Source organism: Psammomys obesus, unplaced genomic scaffold (genome assembly GCF_907164565.1).
Source record: "Psammomys obesus unplaced genomic scaffold, mPsaObe1.curated_primary_1811, whole genome shotgun sequence".
Classification (NCBI taxonomy): domain Eukaryota; kingdom Metazoa; phylum Chordata; class Mammalia; order Rodentia; family Muridae; genus Psammomys; species Psammomys obesus.
In genome coordinates this window covers 53,595,737-53,623,543 of record NW_026585895.1, presented here as the reverse complement: position 1 = coordinate 53,623,543, position 27,807 = coordinate 53,595,737, and the positions used below count along the sequence as shown (strand labels likewise).

Below are 27,807 nucleotides of genomic sequence, written 5' to 3'. Positions count from 1 at the left end.
GCCAAAAAATGTTCTGCTGGGAGGCCTGAGGGCACCTCAGGGGAACAGAGGTGGACGCACTAGCTCCCCTGGGACGGACTATGTGTGGTTGATGAGATGGAGATGTTCAGGGCATCTGAGGTCTGTTTCTTTATCACTATTGTATGACCTATCTGCCTCTACCCCACCCGTCACTCCTCTCTCCTTTGTCCTGTACCAGCAGGAGGCATTGCCTCCCACCTACAGCAGAGGACCCTGGGATACCCAGGATCTGGCCACCTTCCTGGAAGTTAGCAGGAAGGCCAGGGCTTGCTTTAGGAGATAAGGCCTATGAGTAGGATTGACCCCACTGAGAGTGAACTAGATGGGTGTTGGAAAGCTCCAGAACCCAGCAAGAATGTGCCTCTGGGTATTTTCCTTACCCAGGACCCAGGCAGCTTTCCTCTTAGAAGCAAACTGAGATGAGCAACAGACATATCCTTCTACATGTTTACACTGCTGGATTCCATTGCCTGTTTGCACCTGGTGAACTGCTGGGGGTGGTGGGGCAAATGCCTCGGTCTAAAAGTACAGCACATTCTTCCTGGCTAGTGGTGGGAGGGAAGACTTCCCTAAGGGCCCCTGTCATTCTATGGGGACCCATCAGTCAGCACCCTCAACACCTCCAATCTGGGCTCTGGGAGACTGGCAACTGCTCTGTGACCTGACACACTGGGCTAGTGGGAGCACTGGATTTGGAACAGAGTTTTTAGCATCACTGGCTGGCACTACCAGGCTGGTCCAGCTCCTAGATAGCCTAGATTGCAGTACACATACTGTTGAACATTTGTTGAATTTGGCCTCATGGGTGTACTCCATACTGGCATCCCTTTCCATCTGATCTTCTTGCCTTTTTCTGTCCCCTCTCTCCAGTTATAGACCTCACTGTAAGCAGTGTTGAGAGGGGCTGGAAAGCTAGGAATCCTGCCTCGACAGCGGACATAGCCCAGCCCTTCATCCACCAAGCCAACAGCTTGCGTACACAGCTGCCTGGCACTCTTCCTTCAGCCACGGTCTCCTAGGGTACTGTGTGAATGGCATCCATGTGAATATACTATCCTAGTATCAAAGACGGGCTGGCCACACAGAGGAGCACGTCACAGAGATTCTCCCATGGAGACACTGCTGTGGCTTTCTCTGTTTTCTTGAGTTCTCTTAATCTAGATACAGATGGAGAGGAAAATCACAGGCTACCTTTTACTGCCAAGGAAGAGTCATGCCCATCAAGGACGTCCTAGTGTGCAGGGCCTGTGAGTTTTAGGTATGTGTAGCACATGCTGTGCAACGCAGGCTCTATGCAGGAGTTGTGGCCAGCAGGGGGTGCTGCTGTGTTGAGCCTGGAGCTCTGCTGCTGGCATGTCGCAGGGCCCACTGAGATACTGGTGCTCCCAGGCTCAGCACCCAGGCGGGAGGGGCCAGGCTCTTCCACTTCTCTCTCTTGCTTTCCTCTTCTCTCTAGGTAGTACTATAGGTCCTTCTCCACACTGCCCCTCCCATCCTAGGCTCTTGTCCGTCCCTCCTATTTAGAAGTCTAGACAACATATCTACATTAAGGCCTCCAGGCCCTAAGGGCTGGACTGCAGAGGCTACATGGAGTAGCCTGCAGCTCACTGGTACACTGGCTTGAAAATCCATCCCAGCTGTACTTGGAATGTACAAGGACTCCCTCTCTCCTAGATCTAAGTGTAGCAAGCCTCACACACTCCTCTGGGTAACTGATACCCCAGGACATGTAGGCTCTCAGATGAAGGTTAGCCCCTGTACCAAGAGGCCTTTTAAAAGTGTAGGAGGAACTCTCTTGGATATCTGGGGTCCCTAACCCCAGGATCCAGCGCTCCAGCTAACCCATATAATGCTACACTGGTGCTCAGGACTGGCATCTACATGAGTTCTCCTCCCCCATCCCACCCCCAAAGCTGGCTGGCCCAGTCCAGACTTGATGGCCTGGAACCAGCCCCTGGCCTCTGGGAAGCCCAGCTGCAGCTGACTTGGCCTTCCCCCCAGCGGGAGCTGAAACCCTTGACTCCTCCAGTCGCTGGTAAGCAGCAGCCAGGCCTCCTGGAAGAATTTCTGGGGTGTGGTGGCGGCTGGCTGGCCTCAGTACAGGGCATGCATCCCTGCAAGACAGGCCCCCTCCTGGGAACTCCTGTCTGCCTGTCTTGCTCCGGCTGATCGGGTGGTCTGGAAGGGGACAGATGTGAAGCAAGCATGTGTGGCTGCTTAGGTGGGTTCTCATAGGAGATGGCACTGCAGAGACACAGGGTGTTTTAGGGATGGTCCTAGAACAGACACTGGTATGCACCAGGAGGATTGTGGTGGTTAGAGCCTGCTGTCGGAGCTCTAGTCACTTTCCATTGACCTTGGACACAACAGGAAACTTCCCTGCCCTTTAAAAGCCTCAACTGTGGGATCAGGTAGCAGCCCACAACGAAGGGCTATGTTAGAAGCTGGGTGGGCTATTTCCTGTAGTGGATTGGGAACAGCAATGACCAAAGAGACAGACATGAGGGTCAGCAGACTGTTGCAATAGTTGGCTTATCAGTGTGCCTGAAGTCTTCCACCACACATGGGTGACTGTGCAAGTTTCGGAACTCATCCTGAATCATCACTGACCTCTGTGTTGCTTGCAAGTTGGAAGCAAAATTTAAAGTAACGACACAACCTGGACAGTGGGTTGTGGGGATGACTCAGCAGATGCAGGGCTTGCTGTAGAAGCTTGAAGACCTGAGTGTGGATCCCACTCCGTGCAAAAGCTGGGCCCAGGAGCGTTTGTAACCTCACTGCTGCGGGGCAGGGAGAGGCAGGCGCTTGCTGGGAGCTCTAGGTCAAGTGAGGGGCCTTGTTTAAGAAAAAAGATGAGGTGGTGAGCAAAAGAGGAAGACATCCAGGGCTAATTTTTGTCCTTTACATGCTATGGCAAGTACGCCTGCACACACACAAAATAAAAACACAAATAACAAAGAATTTCCTCTTTCTTTTTTCTTCCTTCCTTCCTTCCTTCCTTCCTTCCTTCCTTCCTTCCTTCCTTCCTTCCTTCCTTCTTTCTTTCTTTCTTTCTTTCTTTCTTCTTCTTCTTTTTTTTTTTTTTTTTTCCAGACAGGGTTTCTCTGTGTAACCTGGGCTGTGCTGGAACTTGCTTTGAAGGCCAGGTTGGCCTCTACCTCACAGAGATCTGTCCACTTCTGCCTTCCTAGTGCTAGGATTAAAGGCATGTGCCACTATGCCTAGCTGACCTGGATGTTCTTGACCTGTCGTTTTCTGAGATTGCTAGCTCAGGGTTGAGGAGCTGGAGGGGAAACTGAGTCTGTGACACTGGGTACTAGTTTTTAGGGTTCTGCAAGGTGGAGAGACACCTCCTGAGATGAGTGATAGCAGAGGGAAGGGTTTTCACAAGGCAATCTGGGGGCGGGTGGAGGAGGATGGGAGCATTTGAGCCTTTAAAATTTCAACATCAAGAGGTATGTATGTGTAGGTGACCAGGTGAGGATTATTGTCTTTGCACACATATGTAGACAGGTGGACAGACCACAAAGAGAGAGAGAGAGAGAGAGAGAGAGAGAGAGAGAGAGAGAGAGAAGAGAAGAGAAAGAAGAGAAGAGAGAGAGTGGGTTGAGAGTACATGATGCCTGAGTGGAGGGTAGACCGTGAAATCTGAAGGCCAGAGTGGGTGAAGCTGCCTGTCCTGTTCACTTTTGTGAACTTAAAACAAACTTAGACATACCCTGGAAGAAAAAACCTCAACTGAAGAATTGCCTCCATCAGACTGGCCTGTGGGCATGTCTGTGGGCATTTTCTTGATTGTTAATAGATGCAGGAGGGCCCAGCCATGTGGGCCACAGGGCCTGAGCAGTGTAAGAAAAGTCACTGGGTGAGCCATGTAGAGCAAGCCAGTAAATCGTATCCTTTTGTGGTCTCTGCTTCAATTCCCACCTCCAGTTTCCACCTGCCTTGGCTTCCCATGATGATGGGCTGTAAGCTGTAAGTCAAATAAACCCTTTCCTCCCCAAGTTGCTTTTTGTTGTGGTATTTGACACGGCAACAGGAACCAATGAGGATTCTGCCCCTAGGAGCCATCCAGGCCTGAGGAGGCCAGCAGAGAGCTGAGAAGGGATCAGGAGCTGAGAGTGGATGGTTGTTTCGGGTCTCCTGGTGGTATGGGTGGGAGGGCAGCTTCCTCAAGCCTTGGCTCATAAGCAGAAGGCTGGGCTTTATGGAACATGTTCAGGATTCAGGGACAGCTTGACCACTTTCTTAAATTCCCACAGTGAGACTTCTAGCTACTTCCAAGCCCTCCCCAGCTATCCCCCAGCCCCTTTGGGAGAATGCCAGCACCCTGATCCTGCTTCACAGTCAGATCCAGTTTGGGAGGACCTCAGAGAAAAGCATGCACGTTCCTCTAACTGGGATAAAACTGTCCTCCCACCACAGGCTGGGGGACTGCTTTGTGAAACTGGGATGGGGCCAGGCAAGCCTGAGGACACGCTGTCCCCTGGCCTGGCTTGCTGGAGTGGGGCCCGTGAAGGGAATGGTGTCTGACCCTGTGTTCCAGGCAGGGCTGGAGCAGTGTACTTGGATGCAGCTGTGCCCAGCTGTTCCCTGAATGACAGTGGGAAAGTTCTATGTCTTCTTTAGCAGCTCTGCTGACCAAGGAGTCCCCCACCACAGGTGCCGGCCCTTTTGTGGGGGCTATGACCCTTGAGTAACAGAACAGAGGCTGAGACCTTTTGGCTTAGAGTTTAGGGAATAGCACTGGCGGCTCAGAAGTTGTGTCCACAGCTCTGTTTGATGGTACTCAGGCCTATGAAGCCAGTCAAAGGCCTGCCACTCTCTGTCTCTACCCTCTCAAGTTACAGCAGAGAAAAACCACTGTGACCTTCAACCTTCCTGCTCACAGAGAAGGGTCTTCCAGCCAGAGATTTTCCCCGAGTCTTGCTTGTAGCATCTATCTTCAGGCAAGAGGAAAAGTCTTTGGCTGGGCTGCAGACCTCTACAAGCCAGCCATCTCTGGGCTTTGGGTTTCCATGTGGCTGTCTCCAGGGACTTAGTAGAGGGGACCCACCTTGAGAATCGGGCTGGGTTGCCGATGGGTCCCCAGGAACACTGCTATGTGTTCCAACAGCAGCTTCTTCTCCTAGGAGCCTTCCGTTCAACCCTGTGTCCACTACCATGGGCATGTAAGCACAGCAAGGAGTGTTGCTGCCACATCCAGATGGTCCTCCAGAACCTGGAGCAGGGCTGACTGGGGAAGAATGACTGAACCAATTGGCTCAGTACTCACTCATTTGAGGATGGTAGACATTAGTACTAAAGACCTCAGGGTCAGGATGCCTGGCTTCTGAGGTCTGAACTAATCATTTGCTGGCTTGTAGTGAATTAGAGAATGCCCCATGCCTCTGTTTCCTCATCTATAAAATAAGAGAGAAAATCCTCTCGTCCTGAGAGTAGTTGAAAATACAAATGGGGTTTATGTTTACACAATGGGTTTACAAAGTTGAGTGGGTAGGGAAGAAAGGTGAGGGTGGATCTGGGAGGAATTATGTGTATGGTGTGTGTGTGTGTCTGTGTGTGTGTGTGTGTGTGTGTAAAATATTGTCAAATGCATTGTATAAAATTCTCAAAGAACTAATAAAATATGATTATGAAATAAGACCATAAAATTCCTATTAATATAGAAAATTAAGAGCCTTATAGGGGCTCAGGGTACAACCACTAAGAGGAAGTATCCTGCCCTTCAAATGTGATATACATCTGCCCCCTTGATGGCTATCCTTAGGGATTCCACCCAAGGCTCCCTAACAAAGTCCAGTGGAGGGCTGGAGAGATGGCTCACTTGCATTTCTTGCAGAGGATCTAGGTTTAATTCCCAGCACCAACACTGTGGCTCACAACCATCCTTAACCCTGGTTTTAGAGGATCCAGCTGGTAGGCAAGTAGCACACATACATGCACACGGGGAAAACACTTATACAGCCCAGCATCTACCTCCCTGGCCAAAGCAGCAAAATACAAGCTCTTTCACTAAAACTGAGAAACATTCAGATTGAATAAAAGGTTCCCAGCATACTTGGTTCTGCCTTGCTGCCCTGGCCAGGAAGGGTGAAATGGGGAGAAAGGAATGTGGAGAAGGAAGCTCAGTGGTTAGGCCCCCAAAGAGAGCAATGGGTGAGTTTGGGGGTCGGTGGACAGTAGCCATGTGGACTAGATTGTGGCTAAGCTAATTGTCACTGGTATGTTGGGATGGGCTCAGAGCTGGCCTGTGTTTACTCTTGGGAATAGGTTTTTCTCATGGAAGCTAGAGAATCCAAACTCACTTACTCTCACAGATACATTAGAACATCATGGTTTTGCTGATTTGTCTTTGCTATATTTGGGGCTAAGTATAAAGGGCAAAATGCAGGGCTTGGTCATGTTGGGGAGTGTGGTGGAGCCACCTCCATCGTTGGTGCTGCACCTTACTGTCTAGGTAAACAACAAAATCCATCTGCCCTTGAGTGCTGCATAGACCCTGCCCGCCTCAAGGGCTGGTGCTGTGGAGAGGAGGAAGAAACCTCTCTCTGGGTTAATAGATATAAGCAGATCCTCACGTGTGTATGTGTGTGTGGTATGTATGTGTGTGTGTGTGGTCTATGTGTGTGTGTGTGTGTATGTGTCTGTGGAGGTGTGTGTGTATGCAATATTTATGTGTATGTATGTGTATGTGGTATGTGTGGGTGCTGTGTGTGTGTGGTATGTTTGTCTGGGTATGTGTGTATGTTGTGTATGTTTCTCTGTATGTGTGTGTGATTGTGTGTGTGTAGAGCCTGAATTTACATTTCCTCAATTATTCTGAAACATCTAAAAGAAAGGATGCTAGGGTTCCTACCTTAGAAGCACCCCAATCATTTGTCAGAAGTAAATACAAGCATTCCTAAAGGAATCTTCTTTCACCTCAAGCCTAAACTAACAAAAATCAAAAACAAAATTTAAAAACCCCACAGTTACTACCAAGTATCACAGCAAACAATTTCATTGTTAAAACTCAATGGATTCATGAGAAAACAAGGTAATCAAGATTGACAGCTGCAGAAACACCAGGTGGTAAGGTTCAGTTAGCTGAACTTCAGATGTTAGAAATACCAGAACCAGGAACTGAGATGCATATATTTTGTCCAAGAAATAGAGCCAGTTAGATGGCTCAGTGGGTGGAGGCATCAGCTACCAAGCCTGCTAACCGGAGGTCGATCCTTAGGGCCCCGAATGATAGAAAGTGAGAACCTGAAAGTTGTCCTCTGCCTCCACATACACTGTGGAGTACATGTATGAATAAAATAGATAGATAGACAGACAGACAGATAATAAAAAAACATGACACTTAAAATGAAAAAACTTTAAAGACAATCCTAGCAACAGTTTAGACACAAACTGGGACTCAATGAATTGTAAGATAAAGACAAAAATTGGGGATTTGGCTTGTCTAGTACACACGATATCCTGGGTTCAATCCCCCCCACACACACACTGCATAAAACTGTGGCGTTTATTCATACCTGCAGTCCCAGAGGCGTGTGTTAGCAAGGTCCGGTATTTTCTGCTCATTTGCAGCTGGACCTAAGCTGCCTTGAGGCAGCTTTGAAAATCAATCCCCAGATATTATTTCAAACAGAACCCAGGGCTTTTCACAAGCAAGGCAAGAACTGCATCACTGACCTTCAAACCAGCTTAAAGAGTTCACTTCTCAGTAGCAACTGTGGGAGCCGTAAAAGTGGAAGCGCTGCCTGCAAAGTGCTGAGAGCCCAGAAGTCGATATCCACGAAAAGGGTAAGGACTAGCAAGGGAAGGAAAAGATCAAAGTCTCCCACAATCCTCCATGGGGGGCATTTTACAGGAGAACAGGAAACAGGAGGGAGGTGGCCCCAGACCGAAAGGTCAGGGTGTGTGGTAGGATGAAAATCAAGAGCAAAGCTCTCCTTGGCCAATTGCTCCAGACACTATCAACAAACATTTCGCATGGGGCTTAACAAGGTCGACAGAAAGATGTTCATCACAGAGGAGCTGGGGAGCTGCATGGACGTGAGTTCAGTCCCCAGCACCTATGTAAGCCTGGGTGCTGTGGGGGTCTATAAGCCCACCGGCTAGGTGGAGGTGGCACACCTGGAGCTCACTGGCAGCCGGGCTAGCTGAATGGGTGAGCTACCGGTTCAGAGAGGGAACGGTAGAGGACACCCAGTACCTGCCAACGGCCTCTTTGAGCACACACAGACATAGGCATGAGCACCACCTACTCCTACAAACATGAACACATAAAAATAACTCGTGTCCGTGAAACCGCATCTCAGTGCTGTCCACACTGACTAAGGGTGCTGGAGCTGAGCTGTAGCTCAGTGGCTGAGTGCTCACCTGGCATGTGAGTGGCTCTGGGTTCCATCCGCAGTACCATAAGAACAAAGTGAAAGCTCTTTACTATGTATGTACACCTTGGGCCATTTGTTAGCTTTTGGGGCATTTTGCCCATTTTAAAATTGATTTTTATTATATCTTTCGCTGTTATTTTTGAGAAGTCACTTATGAGTCCTGCTAGAACTCGTGTGTCGAATAGGTGTTTTTCTCTGGTGCTTGTCTTTTCCTTCTTTTTCTTCTTCTTCTTATTCTTCTTCTTCTTTTTTTTCTTCTTCTATCTTAAGTAAAGGACAGCAAAATGGCTGTCTCAGTGGGCAAAAACATCTACTGCCAATCCTGATGAGTGGAATTCAACCTTTGGGTCCAACTCCTGAAAGTTGTCCTCTGTGGTGTCTTCTTGGCACAAGCTGGAGTCATTTGAAAAGAGGGCACCTCAGTTGAAAAATGTCCCCAGTAGATTGGCCCTAGGACAAGCCTGTAGAACATTGTCTTGATTAGTGATTGATGTGGGAGGCCCAGCCCATTGTGGGTGTTGCCACTTCTGGGCAGGTGTTGCTGGTGTTTATAAGAAAACAGGCTTCGAAAGACATTAGGAGTAAGCCACTTAACAGTGTTCCTACATGGACTTTGTTTTTGTTCCTGTCTCTAGGTTCCTGCCTGGAGTTTTTGCCTTGACTTCCCTTTATGTTGGACTACAAGCTGTAAGCTGAAATAAACTCTTTTCTTCCAAAGTTACTTGTGGTCATGGTGTTTTATCTCAGCAGTTGAAATTCTAAGGCAGACACATACACACAAAATTTTAAAACGTTTTAAAAGTTAAAAAAAACTTGTTAGAATGTATTTTGAAGGGTAAAACATTTTAAATGATGGTAGATTAGTTAATTATTATTAGTTAATAATAATAATTATTATTTTAGCCTAGTGACGCTTGGTATCCTGTCGAGGGCTCTTTGCTTAATCTGAGGTTACAAAGCTCTTCTCTGTGTTGTCATATAGAAGGTTCTAGTTTTTAAAGTTAATTTTACAGTTTGGTGTGAAGTAAAAGTTGAGGATTCTTTGCTTCTTTAAAAATGACTTTTAGTGTGCGTGCACAGGTGAGTGAGTGTGTGAGTGTGGAGTCAGCATTCCACATTGTCTTCCTTTATGGCTCTCCACCTTACTGTTGTTGTTGTTGTTGTTGTTGTGTGTGTGTGCATCGCATGCGTGCACGTGGTGCCTTCTGTGTGTGGTAGTCAGAGGACAACTTTGTGTAGTTAGTTCTCTCCCTTCCACCTTTGAATGGTTTCTGAGGCCTGAACCCAGGTGCTCAGGCTTGCATGGCGCCTCACAGCCCTCTCTATCTTGCTTGGTTTTGTGGGACAGGGTTTCTCTATGTAGCCCTGGCTGTCCTGAACTCACTGTGTAGACGAGGTCGGCCTGTGCTCACAGAGATCTTATTGATTCTACCTCCCAAGCACCACCACACCTGGCATCCTTTGTTTTAAAGGGTCTCTTTTCAAGAAAAGGGAGTCTTAAACCATTCCCCAGTCACTGACAGGAAACAAGCATTTTCATAAAGAGAATATAGAAGATTTATGCAACACAAACAGTAAGCTTGATGAGAGAATCTCATCTAGACCGTAGAGACAGGGGCTAGAGGGAAGGCTTCACAGTTAAGATGGCGCAAGGGAGATGGTTCAGTGGCTGAGAAGACAGACTGCTCTCACAGGGGCTCTGAATTTAGCTCTCAGCACCCATGTTAGTCAGTTCATAACTGCTGCAACTACAGCTCTATCGGAATTGACACCCTTTTCTGGCTCTGTAGGCATTTACACTCAATGATACACACGTACACACACATACAGACGCACTAGCATGCATGAGGGCATACATGTTCAGAGGGGCCAGTGAGATAGCTTAGGGTTAAGAGCCAATACTGCTCTTCCAAAGGATGTGAGTTCAGTCCCCATTATCCAAATCATGGGGCACACCACTGCCTATAACTCCAGCTCCAGGGGATGAATATGACACCTTATCTGGCCTCTGTGGGCACCTACCCTCATAAGGCATGTACATGCCCCCCCTCCCGAGAAATCTTCAGTGTGAAGAACAAACATTTCTTGGTATCACACTGGCATTTAAGAGAGTCAACCTGTGGGTCTCAGGCAAGTTACCTGTTTTGAAAGACTGGCTTGTAGGAGACACTTCTCAGACCTAAGTCCTGGTTAGAAGTGAGTGATAACCGACATTGGTAAAATATCTCAGAAACCCCCTTTTCTGAAAGTTAAGCAAGAAGACATTGCAGTGACACTTAAATAAGGGCCACACAGTCCCTTAGGGAGCTGGGTGATAGGAGCGGCACCATCCACACAGCTCACACCCTCACTTCACAGGCCTGGCGAGAGCTCGTGCTGGCCATAGTTGCATGTGCCCATGGTCACTTCGGCTTCGTTGTTCACTTTCTGGTTTATGCAGTTGTGATTTTGCAGGATGCTGCCTGACATGTACCAGGCCAGAGGGGGCCACTGTCCGGCCCAGACAATGGCATGGACCTAACAACCAACTTCTCCCCCTTCAGCAAGCAACGCACAGCAGCTTGTGGTCACAGCAATATCTTCCATGTGTTACCAGAACAGGGTTCCAGGGCAAGGGACAGGACCACAAATGCTCTCCAACTAGGGACGCTTGTGGCTCTTTCAGGGTACTGTCTCAGGTACACCAAAATAGGACAGCTGAGATGGCTGAGATGCCTAATAAGGTTACAGAAATGAGTCTCCTCAGGTGTGTAGTTCACTGTGGAGTGACTGTGATGAAGGGCAGGGTGTGGTTCCTGGGGCCTAATGTGTCTGTAGGAGTGATGAGCCAGACCTCCAGGTCCTCCAAGTTATGCTGTGGTATGGGTCTTTTCTGTCCCTACTGTCCTATGATTTCTGGCTGCTTGGAGGCAGAGTGATAACCTGCTCTCTCTCTCCTCCTGTCAATGGCTCCAGTAGCTTGGTCTGAAGCCATTGCTTCCCAGGAGTGTCTGGAGCTGTGGCAGTGCTTATCAGCTGCTCTTCTGTGGCTGACACTGCTGTTGGTGTGTGTGTGTGTGTGTGTGTGTGTGTGTGTGTGTGTGTGTGCACGCAAGAACATCTTCCAGATGTACCCAGTAGCCTGGCTCCAGCTATGATGACCAGAGCCATCAGTCTTCAGTTGTCCAAACTATTAGGAAAACAAAACCCAATGAAGGCGAGGGAGGCTCAGCACCTGGGAGGGAAGGGAATCAAAGGGAAGGGATGGGAAAGGAAAGGGAAGCCCAACCTGGCCGACCAGGTGTCATGCTTATTTCTTTTCCCCTTGCAACTTCCTGCCTTTGCCAGGCTGCCTGCTTGACTCTGAATGTGGGGTGCTATCTGCCACCAACTCCTACAAAAGAGGCTGTCTTGTGGATAGCCAGAGCCCCTATCCTTTCTATGTCCCACAATGCGTGCTGGTTGGAGAAGTGGAGTTTACAACAAAATGCATCTGGAGAATTTGGTGGCAGCAACACGATGTTCCATGTGTGCCTGGCCCAGAGTTAGGATGAATTCTCTGGATGTTCTTGGGGGGGTGGTAGTTGGCCCCTGTACCTCCACTGTCTCATTGGGTGGCCCTGGCAGAAGTAGCAGGTGCTACTGCTGGAGGTGCTGGGGGCTGCAGAGTGGACACTTCAGCACTGTCTCCATTCTGCTGCTAGGGAGTGCACAGGTCAAGATGGGCCAAAGGCATGGCCTCCGCCATCAGTGGCTCATTTGCTGAGAGTAGACTCATCTCAGAGGCAGAAGTGTACCCTAATCAAGGCCGAGGTGAGAATCTATCTTCCCACCACCCAGTCATCTATGCCTGACATGTCACTCTGGAGCATGGGATCCTGTTGCTAGAGGTGATGTTCTCACAAAAACCATGCTTCTAGACATCCCCGAGTTTCAGGTGTCCCCTGGCCTGGTGGGGAGACAAGTGCTGTAATCTGCTCTGTGTTGAATAAGCTGCCCCTTCCCTCTCCCTCCCATTCCATGAAAGGTTCAGGGAAGCAAGACACTAACGAGACAATGGACATGATGCTTTGTAAAGCAAGTTGTCCCCACAAGCTTTGGGGACAAATGGCCTCGACAATATTCTCAGTAAATGGCAGTCCTGGCAGGCTGGGGCCAAAGCTGAGAGACTCCGTGTGGGTCATCAGCAACTAAGGACCCTCTGGGCTCGGTACCACAGACTGATCAGAGGGTAGCCAGGAGGCCTTCTGGCTTTCACTTCCTCTCTGCCCTCACAAGCTTCTTTTTGCTTGGCGGCATCTAACCACACCTCTTTCTGGCCACCTTTGTCCATGTCTTCATTCAGGTCAGAAGCCCCCTGAAATTTCAGACCCTGGGACCAAGTCCATTCACTATCCCCAGAACAGCCCATGACCAAAGCTCATCTACCTGTCATTTTGCTTTTCTAGCTTTAGTCCCAAACCTGCCTCTTCCAAGATGCCCTCCTGAGTTACGCAGTCTGCAATTCTTAATTTAGAGCATGTTGCTTCCTTAGGAGTGAGACGTTTGGCAGCTCTACTGGGGTGATCCCCCGTAAGAAAAATCTTTTATTTAATTCTAAAACAAATAAACAAACCCTATTTTGGTCTTTGAAAACTTTATTAGTTACTTTTCTGTCGCTGTGATAAAACAAAACAAAACAAAACAAAACAAAACAAAACAAAAACACCTTGACCAAAGGCAACCTAAGGAAGAGAGAAGTTTTTTTGTCTCATGGCTCCAGAGGGATGAGAATCCAGCATCGTGAGGTGGAGGCAGGGTAGCAAGTGGCAGGCGTGGTGGCAGGAGAAGGGAGTAAACACAAAACAGAGGGAGCAGCTGAAAGCAGGGTGTCACTAAACAAATCCTGCCTCCTAAACCCCCTAAACAGTGCCACCAGCTGGAGACCTGGTATTCAAATGCCTAATCCCAAGGGAGCACTGAGCATGAAAAAAAAGCCGATGGTCACCACTGAAAAGCATCATTAAAGGGTGATGGAGATGGCTGAGTGGGCAAAGTGCTTGCTGTACCTGAGTCCAGATCCCCAGAGCTCACTGTAAGGCTGGACATGGTGCCTGTCTGCAAGGCCAACACTCCCACAGTAAGACTATATCAGGTAGAGATTGGAGAAACCCTGGGAGTTCACAGGCCAGAGAGCAACGAACAAAAAGGCCCCATCTCAAGCAAGGTAGAAGCTGACGATTGACACCTGAGGTTGTCCTCTGACCTCCAAATGACCTGCAGTGATGTACTCGCGTGTGCGCATACTCTCAGATATTACAACATTGTAGTCATTAAAAATATTGTGTTGGGACTGCAAAACGGACCAGTGGGTAAAAGCGCTTGCCCCGAGAGCCCAATGGCCTAAGTTCAATTCCCGAAATCCCTGGAACCAACTCCCAAAAGTTGTCCTCTGATCTCTACACATGTGCTGTGGCATTTGTGTGCCTACACTCTCACCTCTCTCTCTCTTTCAATCTCTCTCTCTCTCACCACACACACATGCACATGCACACACACAAATAAAAAGTAAAAAAAAAAAAATCCTAAAAATGGAGAAAACACTGCACTTCAGCCCATTGAACCATTTCCCAGCCCCTACCTGTCTCATTTAATCTTGAAAAGATTTAAATGTGTCAAGTTCTGCTAAAATGCGAAAACTGAGGCTAAGAGGACCTATGATGCTTGCTTGAGGTTGCAGAGCGAGGACTGACCCAACCTGCCTGGATTGCTCTACATCCCATGCCCATCTGCCTAGCCCTCTTCCCTCTGATTCTTCTTAATTTCCTAACACTTTTCCATATCAGCCTATTTCTTAACTCTCTTCAAGGAACAGTAGGCTGAGCTGAGGCTGCTGTCCTATTTTTAAGGGTAAATAAGCAGAGGTAGGAAATGGCTAAGGTCAGCTGAGGTATTGGGGCATGTGATGTATGTGGTCCTGGGTCCCCATGCATGTGCCTACCCAGCTCACCAGCCAGCAGGATGGACACATGGTGCATAGAGCCCGTTCCAGCTGCCCTGGGCCACTCTAGCTCCTCAGCTCCTCCCTCTCCTCTTTCCTTCTGGGCCTCCTCAGCCAAGACCCTGTGGTTGGCCTGCCCACAGAGACCCAGTGCCCAGCATGCTGCCCCTAACTACAATACCAGCTCTTCAAGCAGGACAGTCTGTGGAGCGGGTGGGGAGCCGTAAAGCCCTTTTAAAGGAGCAATAAAAGTTTTGGGTTTCAGATCTCTTCCTGAAGAGGAGAATAACAGAGACAGGAAATTTCAGTAGCAGACTGACAGAGGCAGGCGGCAGCACGCAGACTGCCTCAGACAAAAACACCTCTGCGTGCAGGTCCTGGCGGGCGCCCAGGCGCTCTCCTGCGCCCCAACTGCCTCTCCCCTGCTGGGGGAAGCCAGGCTGCTGCTACAATGGACTGTTGTGTCTATCTTGCTGTAAATGTTTACACTATCCCTCTCCATTTGCCTTGCTGTCCAAGGTAGGGCACACGCTCCTTCGGAGCGGGCCCCAAGTGCGTGTGCCAGGAGGGTACATGTGCACACTTAACAGTGGGACCAAGGCCAAGGCGCACGTGCTCTGGACACTGGGATGAATGTGATCATGCCCATGCCCAGGCCCAGGACGGCTATGATGGTTCTGTGCTCACTCATCTTCCCAGATTTAGAAGTGACAGACTGGGAGGAGGGCCCACCCTTCCAACCATATCCTGTCAGGGAAGCCCCAGCCAGATCTGGGAGTCCCAGACTCTCTGCTTCTGCCCCTTGTCTTAACTTGTGATTTCTCAAACATGAACATTCAGGGAACTTAGAAACAGGCTTCGGGAGCGGGTGTGGGTGAGGGGTGGGAACATAAAACACTAGGTTCAAACTGAGTTAACAACGTACAGCATTAGATTTTGTGTTGAAGTATGTCTTCCGTAAGTGTGCTGGAGTTAGGACACGAACAGGAACCAAGTGAAGGTGGAGGGCCCAGGCGTCAACTCAGGGAAGGCTACCGGCTGAGAACACAGGATGTTCACTCCGGCCTTTCCTCAGCAGCCACAGCAGCCCGCTCTTACTACATACCAAGTGTTTAAGGAGGACTCAGGACCACAGTTCCTCAGATACAAGCTGGGTGTTCTTCTGCACGCCGCCCGGGATCGTCGCTTGCCTAGGTTAGCCCACGCCTGCACATAGAGAAAAATTTCTCTTTCTTTGTCAGGGGCAGCTTGATATCTCTCAGTGCCTCTCCCCTCTCCTCCATCTGAATGCCCCCATTAAGACTTTGCCTGCTCAGTTTGTGCTTTGTGTCCATCGCTAAGACAGAGGGTCCCCTACCACACCTTTGGCTGTGTGTGTGTGTGTGTGTGTGTCTAATTTTCTACCATGTACCTGGCATTCAGACACACCCTGGCATCTGCAGTCCTGCGCATGGCTGTCTCAACCTGAAGTGCTACTTACAGCCCTGACTTGGCTTACCAACGACCACTGCACACATGGTCGCCTGCCCCAAGGCGGGGCCCCGTACTCATACAGCAGACTCCCCCAGGCAGTACGGCTCCTCAGCTCCTAGGAGCAGCCAGAATGGCTTTTCTAAGCACTCTACAGATAGGTGTCTGTATGTATGATTTGGATCTCCCATTATGAGAGATAGGAGAGGAAGTTCTGTCCAGAGTCTTAAGCGGCAGGATGACCTTGGAAGCCCTCTTTGGCTCCTCATGCCATGACTCCCAAATTCCAAGGACACAGAGGCCCTGGGCTGGACAGCACCAGTGTACAGAGTCATTGTCAACTTGCTAGTTTTAAAGCACCAGTGGCCACTGAGGAGCATGGTGGCTCATCTCTTCCAGTTTTCCCCTCCTGATCCAGGTTGGCTCCCAAGATGTCAATGTAGCCCTTGGAGGAGGTGACAGTTGGAGAGACTGGGGAAGCCCGGGGTGCTGTTACTAGATCTTCAGCCACTGTCTTGTATTAGCATCCCTGGTTCTCAGTGTCCTTATCTGCAAATGAGCTCAGTGCTGTATCCAGGACCCTCAAACAGCAATGATGGGAGCTGAGATGCTTCGGAGGGTAAGGCTACTTCTGGAACCTTAGAGGCACAGACTGAGAGCTGGAGTGTGCCTCCTAATCTTCTGTGACTTACGGACTCGGCTGGGTGCCCAGAAGGCTCTCATAAACCAGCAGCACCACCAGGGAGAGCCTTTGAGTGTGGCCCCTCCCTGCTCTAGGGCATCTTGCTCCCTCCAATTTTCCAAGAGTAGCTGCAGAGCTGGAGGCAGGATTGCTTGCTGGGGGTGGGCTAAGACAGAGAAGTGACGGGCTGGGGACACCCTGAAGACACCTGCTTCTGGGTGGGCCTCAGAGGTCTCACCTGGCCTGTCTCACTTGGGACATCCAGCTCTGATTCAGCAGTCTGTCCTCTGGAAGAAAGTGATGACCCAGGAAAGACTTGGCTCCAGGACACCCTGTGACTTCCTGGTGTGTGAGCTTATGTGATACGTGTTTAAAGTATATATGGATATGTCACTGATGGGTGTGTGTTTACATATGCCTGGGTGATATGTGCCTATACTTGACTGGAGACCAGATGAAGGGCGTAGCAGGAAGGTGAAAGAGGCCTTCTTATCTTAGTGCCTTTGTCCCCACTCTGTCCCTTTTCTTCCCCCTCTGGTTTTTCTTTTACTTTATTTATGTTTTTAGATTTATTTATTTTTAATTTGTGTGTGTGTGTGTGTGTGTGTGTGTGTGTGTTTGCTTCCAAGTACATGTGCACTCCACATATGTGCCTGGCCCCTTGGAGGCTAGAATACAGATCTGATCAGATCGTCTAGAAGTTACAGATGTTTGTGAGCTGCCAACTGGGTGCTGGGAACTGAACCTGGATCGTCCATAAGGGCAGTAAGCACGCTCAACCACTGAGCCATCTCGACAGCCCTCTGCTTCTCTCTCCTCTTTAAAGGAGCCCCAGAGTCCAGACTGTGTGGTCTTGGCTTCCTTGCCTGATAAGTCAGATCTAGTTTTCAGGAGCCGGGTTTGAACATTCTGAGGTGCCCTCTGATATTATGGGCGGCTCTATCATTAAAAATCTCCAAGGCCAGAAATGGAATGAGGCCTATGGGTACCACCAGGACCTAGAGTGGTGGGGGCATGGAAGGTGAAGATGCCTGAGATAAAAAGAGTTGTGGATGGTCTAAATGGAGGTAGGCATCCAGAAGGCTTGGCTGAGGGGTCAGCTGGGAAGAGAGGACCATTCAAGCCAAGTGGTGAAGCTGGCTTCCTTAAAAGGTACAGGAGGAGCCAGGCATAGTGGCATATCCCAGTAATCCCAGCACTCGGGGAGGCAGAGGCAAGCAGTTCTCTGTGAGTTCAAGGCAACCTGGTTTACAAAGTGAGTCCAGGACAGCCAAGGCTACACAGAGAAACCCTGTCCAAAAAAAAAAAAAAAGGTCCAGGAGGTGACTGAGGAAAGATTGTCGGCTGTCTGCGTGTGGGTAGCTGCTCCCTTGAAGTGGTACCATCTGGAAACATAAACAAATCCCAGACAGGTGTAGGTAACTTCCTGCTGACATCTGGGCCTTGGGTTCTTGGGAAAGCGGATAGCTGGGGGTGTTGTGGAGATTTAGCCTTGTGAGGTGATGTCTGAAAGCTGCTGTTGTGACTGCAATGCCCTGCCATGCCCTGACCCCCAGGCTGTCACCAACAGCCCACACCATGGCATGGGCCCAGTAAGGTCTGGCCCAGGGGTATTGCTTGCACCCACTTTTCCTTTAGGACCTCAGAGTAAGCTTCGGGCCAACGTAGAGTAAAGACCAGCACTGTACCCCACCTCCAGCCCAGGTACCCAGGCCAGTACTCAGCTCTCTGCCTACCAGCACCTGGCCTTAGGCCAGCTGCCTACTCTGAACTCAGGTGATCTCCCAAGACCAGGAGAGCACACAGATTTGTTCTAGGAACCAGGATGTATGTAAGGTGTTCTGTGTGGCTAATGACTAGTGGCTGATCAGGAGTTTGCGGAGAATGGCTTGATCTGAAACCCGCAGAAGTGATGAGACCCAGGCAGGGGCATGAAAGCTTGGATCCAGGCCAGAGCCGATCCCCCTGGCTTCAGCTTCCTAAATGGGGAGCTTTCAGAGCCTGGGCGAGGGGTAGAAATGGCAATACCAGTTTCTTAGAGAAAGCAGACCGTCCTGGCATGCAGTGCCTGGGAAACAGATAATCCCTGCTGTGAATGCTGCTGGGTTAGGAGTTGTGGCCAGTATCTACTGGCCTAGAGCTCTGCCAGGTACACATGCAGTTATGGGGCCTTGGAGGAGAATTTTTCTTTTCTTTTTTTCTGCAACAGAGTGAAGCAACTGGTGAATATAGTCAGTGGGTCCCTAAGCAGCATTTAGCAGAGATCAGCAGGCCAGCTGGTCTCTTAGGGTGGAGAGGAGACCAGTTCTCATCGACACACCACATGGGAAAGCATAGAAAATATCTTGGGAGAGACAGCAGGGCTGCCAGACAGGAAGGCAGGGGCCTGGAACAGGGGGCTGTAGTCAGACACAAGTGCAGCAGAGGGTGGAAAAGGTCAGCTTGGCGGGGGGCCCTGCATTCCCAGCCTTCTTGTTGACCTTGGGCAGCAGCAGGACAAAGGACATGGCCAGGGCACAGTGGTAGAAGCTGTGAACGTAGGTATAATCCCATTCCTGTGGAGGAGAATGAGTCAGTCTGGGGCCTCAACCCTTTTCCTAAACTAAGTCCTGCTAGCCATCTGGTGCCTCTGCCAGCCACCCCACCCTGAGAATATGGCTGAGAAAGACTCCCTGCCTTCCTTTGTTCGTTGTCTCCCAGGTGCTGGGCACCAGGCCCTAGTCCTTTCCAGGGCATGCATCTTGGGTGCAGGCTTTCTAAAGTCAGGGCCTGACTTGACTCCCTGTGACCTTCCACACAGGATGTGATGCTGGTACACTGGAGATGGAAAGCACCATCTTCAACAGAATAGAACTCATGACTTAGAGCCTCCCTGTGAGAATAGCCTGCTATCCTCCCCATTGACTTGAGCCATTTCCAGAGGGCTCTGGAGGACTTGATCCACTCCCCACAGGCCTGGTACCTCAAAGAAGAAGCGAAGCATCAGGGCCAGTGCCCCAAAGCAGAGGCCAGGGCCTATCTGCTGGGTGTAGATGCTCTTGTCGGGATATAGGCCCTTCTTCTCCTTCATCTTTTTCAGCTGCAGGGGCAAGATAGGAACATCAAAGTTCTCGGAATACAGTTAAGGATCCGTCCATGAGTTGTCTGGGCACAATCCCACTGCTGTCTTCTACCATCTTCTACCATCCCTATTCCTCTATATACCTGAGCACCTCCGTGAGTTCTGCAGAGCCTGCCACCACCACCATCTCCCTCCCCTGCCCATCAACACAGAAAGCAAAACTGGTGGAGAGAGCTTTGCTGAGTGATAGGGCTGGGAATCTCTGGACCAGTTTTCCCTGGGTCCTCCACTGCCCTTACTGGGGGAAGTAGCAAGGCCATTGATGTACTCCTGTCTCTCAGCCAGAGAGGACAGCCATGGAGATTGTTAGCAGTGAAAGGATATTTGGGACTTGTGAGCCCTGCACTTCTCTCTAGGCGGTTTGTGCAGTGGTCTTTGGGACTTCAGTGGCAAATACGATCAGCTTTACCAGCTAAGGGGTCTTCTTCCATTAACCCTGATTTCTCAGGCCCTGATGTCTTATGTGAAGGTCTAGTGTGTGCTCAAGCTTGATAAGATAGGGAGTTACATGGAAGAGATGGGGTGCCCATGGTTCCTCCCTGCAGTGCAGACCCTTGGGCCCAAAGGTATTTTAAACTCAGGATTGTTCAGGTTTCAGCAGGGTAGACCATTACACATACCATTGTCAGGTATAAACTGTGGGCACAGGACAGCAGTCCTGACCTGTGCTGGTCAGAGCAGACTTTGCCACCAAATGGGTGATGATACAGTTTTCAGTATTCTGTAGCTGGCATTCCTAACAGGAGTTGGGGGCTCAGTGAATGATGTCGGTGTTATAGGTGCAGCCGATGAGTGGAGGTGGCAGTGATGATCAGTCTCTCAATTTTAACAGTGGGGCCCCAGAGAAAGGAAGAATAGCGAAGATCACCCATAGGCTTTGCCTTGCCCTGGGAACCCCTATTTTTCATTCCACTCAGCTTCTTCTTCCCAAGTGTTGTTTTCATACTTCTTTCCCCAAAGGGTGAGACATGGGATGGAACTGCAACCCCTTCTAAAAAGTAAGTCCAAACCACCTGCATATCCTGTGGTCTAGGTTATGAGATCTATGCCCCAGATGTGGGTGGCTGCAGCCTCTCTCACTCCCATTCCCACCAGAGACCTAAGCTTGGCATTTGTTGAGGGGCATTAGCACATGTATGCCACCCTGGCTAATCAAGATCTAGTCAGGACGGGCATGCTGGGCTTCAATCCCAGCACTCAGGAGGCAGAGGCAGGCAGCGCTCCATGAGTTGGAGGCCAGCCAGAGATACAAAGTGGTACCCTGTCTTAAAAAAAAAAAAAAAAAAAAAATTAGTCAGATCCAGATCCATTAAAGAGCAGCAAATGGGCCATACAGGACAAAGAGGCTGGTATCAGAGGAAGCCTTTGTGTTTGTGCATTCCAGCTTGTTAATTAGCCACGCAGAACCTCAACACCTCTGCCACAAAGAGGCCCTGGCCTCCAGGGTCAGCTAGGGCCAGATTCAGCTCCTCAGATTAGAGTGAAATGGAAGTTTTCATCTCCCTGAAGCCAAGAGCAGCTCCCACTGCCTATTGGGGCTCCAGGTTTGGCTGAGGAGCCTCCTGTTCACGTTCGCTTCATCCTTATCTTGAAATCAGAATAAATCTGGGTTCCTCAGGGCCCACAGAAGTAGGACTTAGAAGCTTCCTGCCTGATTTTACCTGTCCCTACTTTGCTGCCGATGGATTGGAGCCCCCTGAAGTACTGCCTGCCCTGATCTGCACTGCTGCCACTCTTTGGGGGAACCCCAAGATCCCAAATGGTGTTACACGAGTAAGGCAGAGCCTGGTGCTTGGTACCTACTCTGCTATACGGGCTCCTAACACCTCTACAGTCCCTAGGTCCACCTACCATGTCCAAAGCTGGCTTCCTTTAGACAGGCTCTCCAGATTAATTTAGCTGCTCTCCAGACTAAAGTTGTATCTGTAAGTAGCCGTTGTCTCTTAGAACCGTAATGCCGATAATGGTGAAAATGATGTGGATGAAAAGACTGACAATGATGGTCAAAATGATGAAAGGTCTCCTCATCTCTGGATACATTAAAAAAGATGTCTGTGCCTGTGCTTAGAAGCATTCTGTATGGGTATTTGGACACAAGGCAGAGGCCAAGAGAAAAGAAGTTTTGGTTTTACCCAGGACCAGTAATTACCGATGAGCGAGCAGGGCATGGGCTCCAACATGAGTCACTGTTCTTTAAGGATTCTAGGTGACTGGCCAATTCTTATGTTAGTTCACCTTCATACAAGAATAGGAGGTATAGGACCTCATATAGGAGGAACACAAGGTCAGAGGAGAACTGAGGTTCCCAGGGCCCTGTCAGCTGAGACACATAGTACTTACCCACTTTACAGTAATGATGAGGATGGCCGTTCCTATGGGGCCGGAGTACACACCATAGCCCCAGCGGTCATGGAAAGTCCGCACGGCGATGGTAAGGACACCAAGCATTGTGAAGGTTGATCTCTGGGGTTCATCGAAGTCGGCCAGTGCTGGGGAGAAGCACAGGAATGATGAGCAGCTTCCTTTCTCTCCACCCTTGGGAACCCATTGGGATGTTCTCAGGACCTCAAGGCCCAGCTTGGTCTCCACAAGGTCTGGATTTTGGTTATTTGGAGGAAATGGGAATGCTGCTTCCTTGGAGCAGGGTGGGTGAAATTAAACAGTAGATTGAGTGATCAGTATTTCCTGGGAATCTTGGGACAAAAGTATTAAGACTAGTGAGTGGTGCATAGGACTGAGTCTCAGGAGGGACCCTCAGGTAACATGAACCATCTGTGACAGCATCCACAAGAAACAAGGTTGAGGGTGTTTCCTTTCCTTTCCTTTCCTTTCCTTTCCTTTCCTTTCCTTTCCTTTCCTTTCCTTTCCTTTCCTTTCCTTTCCTTTCCTTTCCTTTCCTTTCCTTTCCTTTCCTTCCTTCCTTCCTTCCTTCCTTCCTTCCTTCCTTCCTTCCTTCTTTCTTTCTTTTTCCTTTCTTTCTTTCTTTCTTTCTTTCTTTCTTTCTTTCTTTCTTTCTTTCTTTCTTTCTTTCTTTTCTTCCTTCCTTCCTTTTTTCATTATGCTTCCCAATTTCTTCTTTCTTCCATCCCTTCTTTCCTTCCTTCCTTTTTTCTCTTTCATGTTTTGGAGTGCTGAAGATGGAACCAAGGGCCTACTGCTCACTAGGTAAGTGTTCTACCATTGGGCTGTACACCAGGTCCAAGATGAGGATTTTGAATGGTCTACTTTCCTAAAACCTAGAGCTGAGATGACCCATGACAGCAAATGCTTCCATGAGCCTGGAGGACACTCTGGGAGGCTAAGTCCCTGAACTGCAGGCAGCAGTGGTCTCCATAGGGCCAAGGTGGGGATACCTTTTCCCTTTCCTTGTATGTCTTTGCATTTCAGGTGTCACAGGTGTTTATTACAGGAGTCACTTAAGAATGGGAAAAGTGAGAGTGCAGACATCTGAGAAATATTCATGTGTCTTTTAGTAGATTAAGCTCTTCAAAGAAGAAAGGAGGGAAAATCCCCCACCTACTGGTAGAGATGACCACTTACCCATCAGTGAGACCCATATGCTCAGGGCTGTCCCATAGATGCTGAAGTACTCCAGGATGTCACGGCGCATGAAACACAGCATAGACAAGCCAGGCCCCTCACAGGCATGGGAGAACTGCAGGGAAATCACATGAGGTCATCAGGCAGTGGGCATCAGTGCTGCCCAGAGGTGGTGGAAACTGGTCCCAAACCTCAGGTCCCTCACTAGCTGTGAGACCTTAATGGCTTTGCGCCTCAGGACATACGGCTGTATACTCTCCTTGCTAGGTCTTGTGGAGATTAAACAGGTTAGTCTACCAGGGAGTCCAAAAGACTTTGTAAATCTCACTTTCAGACTCTCTTAGCACTGCTCCAAGGCTGGTAGTCACTCAGATGAAGCCTGCTGAGGGGGAATTCTAAAATACACCTCTTGCCCCTGGGCTGACTGGAAGTGCACACATGTTCCGTTGTCAGTCTTTGCATGTGAACCTCTTATCCTGGACCCCTGTCTCTTCAATTAAAAAATAAAAAAGGAAGACCTTAGGCTCCCTGAAGCAGGCGCTGATCCTGATACTCTCTTTCTCTCCCCGATACTCTAGCAGGCATGTTCCCCACTTGTACTTGAACAGATTTGCTTTTAAGCAAAAGGTTCTATATGAAGTATTTCCAGGCAGTCAACTTATTTCTTACAGAAAACGACTCACTGTCCCTTTGCTTCACATTTCATCATTTTAAGTAATATTTAATTACATGACATAATTATTTTGACAAGTGCGACTGGCACAAACAAGCCCGGGAGCCAGCACAATCGGCTCTTGGTAAGCCCAGCTCAGCAGGAGGGAGCAGGCAAGCTGGAAAGCAGCCTTGTTTGGAGGCAGCAGGGGCACCATGGGGGACGGGTGCTGGAGACCCTGGATGATGAATGTGTCAGTCAAGCACGTAGAGCCGATTTAGAAGCTTAGGGACCTCCTGCTGATCACAGTTGCAAGGACTGTCTGTCAATCAATAGAGAGCAACCACGGAACGGATGAGGTGGTCTAGCCTCTGTGTTGGGTCAGCCCCACTCAGAGGTTTGGTGTTTTGAGATTTGGATACTGCACCTTTTTAAAGGGACGTTGGCCAAGAGGAGGTTAACCAACCAGGTATGAGCTCTGACTATTCAGCTCAAGGAAAGACAAGCTTTAGGTTGGGCCAGATCAAGGTACTCACTCAAGAGGAGAAAGAACAAGACTCAGCTCTGTGAGGGGATCCTACCTTTTGGGTCCTTACAGAACCGTATCACTCATGCCAACCTGAGCCCTCCATTTGTAGCATTTGTGCTTCCTTCTATTGTATAGGGCCCGTGAATGAGCAAAACTTATTCACCGTGAGATTCCGGGAAACATCCATGCCTCCCCTCATGAGGAACAGAAGAGTCTCACTAGGCCTGATTGTGACACAGAGTACTTGCCTGTGTGTGCCGGCCAGAGGAGCAGAGAGGAGCAGGCTTTACAACAGGGATCTAACTGCTCTCAGGCCCAGACATTCTTTCAAAGCCTGTATGACTGTGAACTTCCTGGGGCATCTCCTGCTCAAGGAAGCAGGGCAAGGGAGTGTGATTGGTACCCTCTCTCCTCAGAGGTGGTGGATCTGGCCAACTGGGGCTGGGCTAGGATGGGCTAGGATGGGTATGGCTGGAGATCCAAGCCTCTAACCAAGTTAGAGGCTTGTCTCTCAGGGCCTCCTTTGTCCAATGGAGTGTAAGCACCTGTTCTGTGGGGCTTCCAGGGGGAACCTAATGGTAGCTGTGTGGTACAGAGCCCCACACTGCAGGAATAATTTTTCTGAGAAATGTTGTTTAAAGTTTGCCTTTAGTAATCAAACTTTCACCCAACCTGAAGCCAAGTTAATATGTGCTTTCAGGTAATTTAGAACAATGGACTCGCCCTGATTGGAATTAGCTCACCTCTGAGAGAAACCTTTAAATCAATCCTATTACGGTTTGAATTTCTATTGTAACTGAGTCTTGCAGGCTCAGATGCATGCATACACTTTGATTAATGTATATGCTCTATTTCCCCTTTGTGACTTTTTCGTGCCCCTGACTTAGAACAATACACGTTTGGGTGAGATGTGGTGACCAGATAGGTCTAAGACCATGTGTTAGAAACAGCAAGGCACTGGAAACATGTTGAAAGCAACATGTGGGTAAAGACTGAAAACATGTGACTGTGGATTTGTGTGCTGTTGAGTCTACAGGGCCAGAGAAACAGCTATCCCCCTGTGAGGCTCCGATCCCTCATTCTTTTACCTTGTTGTGCTGTTCTGCATACAGATACGATACTGTTGTCCAAGATTCTTTGATTATAGACCCTGTTTTTAGACTAGATGACTATCAGATTAGAGCAGGAGTGAGCCGAACTCTTTGGAGTAAATCAGGCCCACTCTTGGGTAAGTAACACCAAGAGTCATTCTTCTTATATTCCACATCATCACACATGCAAGTAGGAGTTGTCATGCAGGGTTCTAGAGGAGCCAGGTGGAAGGCTGAACTCTGTGAGGCCAGAGGACATTTGTCATAAGAGACAGCTGGCCCTGTCACTCTGGGAGGGGTGAGTCAGGCTGAACCTCCAAGGCCAGTGCAGAAACAGCTGTAGGTGAGCCCAAACCCAGGCAGGCACAAGTGACCTAACTGGGGCCTGCGGTTTGCTGGGCTATATCTAACAGGGACCTTGGGGACAAGACCCTGGCTTCTGTCCTTGACCTTTGAGTCTCATCTTGGCTCTGACCTTGGCCAGGTCTCATAAAGAACAAATATGGGACAAAGTATTGTGGGTAGACCAAGATCTCAGAGTAGTGTTCATGGTGAGACTAGCCTTTCTGAGACTTCAGTTTCCTCTTCTAGCAAATGAAAATCACTACCCTAGGCTTATGGGTGATGCTGAGTCTAACCTCACCCTGGTTTCTACCTTGTGGCTTGTCATTGGCCTAATGTTCTCTTCCCGTAAAGTGAACTCAGAGCCCTAGAGTCTCCAGTTCCTTGGAGAAACACACTGTTACCGATAGGACCACCACAACCAGGAGGTAGAAGCATGCCAACCCCTCCCCCACTGTTCTCAGCCCACATATCCTAGTGGCTTCTCCCATCACTAGGAAATCATGCCAGCTGACTCAGGATATGGGGTGGTATATGAGCATATACGTGTAAGCTCGTGGCCTCAACTCACTGAGAGGCAGCTGGATACCCTCACATACTCCATGCTCTTGCCTACTGAGACCTGCTGTAGGAAGGGCAGGCCTAGGGACAGGATACTCTTTTCCAAAAGCTTGGCTAACATGGTACTTGCCAACCTTGGGCACATATCCCATCAATGTGGGGGTCACACATCATACACACTAGTGAGGGAGAGGTGTGAGGAGAGAGAAAGAAAGCTTACAGAACAGTAAAAAAGGTGGTGTGACCCTCTGGTTGGAGGAGAGCAGTGAGGGGCAGTGTGAGTACTCAGAAGGACTTAGGAGCATATTGAGTGGAGGATGATAGGACAGAGAGAGAATAAACGGGTAAATGAATGGATAGGAAGAGATGGTTGGTTAGCAGATAATAGAGGCTAGATAGATGATGGATAGATACATAGAACAAGAAAAATGTAAATGAATAGATGATAGATAAATATATAATTAGATAGATGATGAAATAGGTAAGAGAGACAAAACCAAGTTGGATGGATAGGTAGATAAAGAGACAGACAGATAGGTAGAGACAGAGAGGGTCAGGAGAAGAAACCAGAAAAGAGCAGGCCAAGGAGAAGAGCTACTAAACCTCACAGGGTGTAAGTCTAGAAATCAAAAGAGCTGGATACGGGCAGAAAGAAGGAAACGACAGAGGCAGGGAGAGAATTAGATACAGAACCAGGGAGAGATGCAGAGGGAGAGAGACATGATGGGGGTGAGGAGAAGCAGAGGCTTTAGTGAAGCTGGCCCAGTGCCAGACATGCCCAGGACTCACCCCAGGACTGTTGCCTGGGAACAGAGGGGAGAGGGAACTAAGAGGCAGCCATCCAGACACATAACAGGAAGAGAGAGAAGGACTCAGAAAGAGAGAGAGGCTGGCTCCCCTCAATGGGGTAGTCCCAAGTTCTGGAGTCAGATCCACTCAGGCCCTCTACCTTCTCTGAGCCTAGTGGGTCCATTCCTGGGCTTGCTCACTAACCCCCTGTCCTCTCCAGCTCAGCAACTCATGAAACAGAGTTGGTATAAAGGAGGGTGGAGGGAGCACAAAGCTTGTCTTAACTCACACAGGACTGTCATGGGCTTAGCTTCAGTCACATGTGTCAGCCACTATCTCCACCCCTGCCTCAAATTCCCCGCACAGATGGAGAAACTGAGGTCTATAGAGGAAGACAGACTCCAGGAGCCCTCTGTCCAGTCACCAGGGACGCCCCCCTCCATACAGGCTCTCTCTCTGTCACCTCTCTCTCTCTGACAGTGGTGGTGGCCCTCCCCGTGAGGCCTCTCTCCTAGGCCCCTCACTTACCGCCACGAAGAACATGGTGAACAGATAGACCATGGCCTCCATGTAGAAGCGCCTCTTGGCAGCAATGCTCACGGTAGGGAGGAAGGCCAGGCTGCTGAGGGTGGGCAGGAGCAGTTTGGCTACAACTGTCCCCAT

At 49.3% G+C, this 27,807-nt stretch overlaps 2 protein-coding genes across 2 annotated transcripts in view; one reads left to right on the top strand and one right to left on the bottom strand.

Moving 5' to 3' along the window:
• The window catches only part of Cacfd1 (calcium channel flower domain containing 1), a 38,571-nt gene extending 29,510 nt beyond the window's left edge, over positions 1-9,061 (top strand). Inside the window, exon 6 of the mRNA XM_055599831.1 lies at positions 9,044-9,061. The gene's annotated coding sequence lies outside the window, so the exon portion shown is untranslated. The remainder of the gene's footprint in view (positions 1-9,043) is intronic.
• A 9,863-nt stretch (positions 9,062-18,924) lies between these two features.
• On the bottom strand, positions 18,925-27,807 carry Mymk (myomaker, myoblast fusion factor). The gene is made up of 5 exons (XM_055599809.1): positions 27,673-27,807; positions 23,181-23,295; positions 21,981-22,129; positions 19,482-19,598; positions 18,925-19,074 (listed from the first exon to the last, which is right to left on the bottom strand). The coding sequence occupies exons 1-5, from the start codon at positions 27,805-27,807 to the stop codon at positions 18,925-18,927; spliced, it is 666 nt and encodes a 221-aa protein (XP_055455784.1).

Excerpts from the sequence above, each read along its gene's own strand:
- Mymk (XM_055599809.1), bottom strand. The coding sequence starts at position 27,807 with ATGGGGACAGTTGTAGCCAAACTGCTCCTGCCCACCCTCAGCAGCCTG. Across the intron at positions 23,296-27,672 it reads TCACCATGTTCTTCGTGGCG|TTCTCCCATGCCTGTGAGGG; the intron begins GTAAGTGAGGGG and ends ATTTCCCTGCAG. Across the intron at positions 19,599-21,980 it reads TCATCATTACTGTAAAGTGG|CTGAAAAAGATGAAGGAGAA; the intron begins GTAAGTACTATG and ends TTGCCCCTGCAG.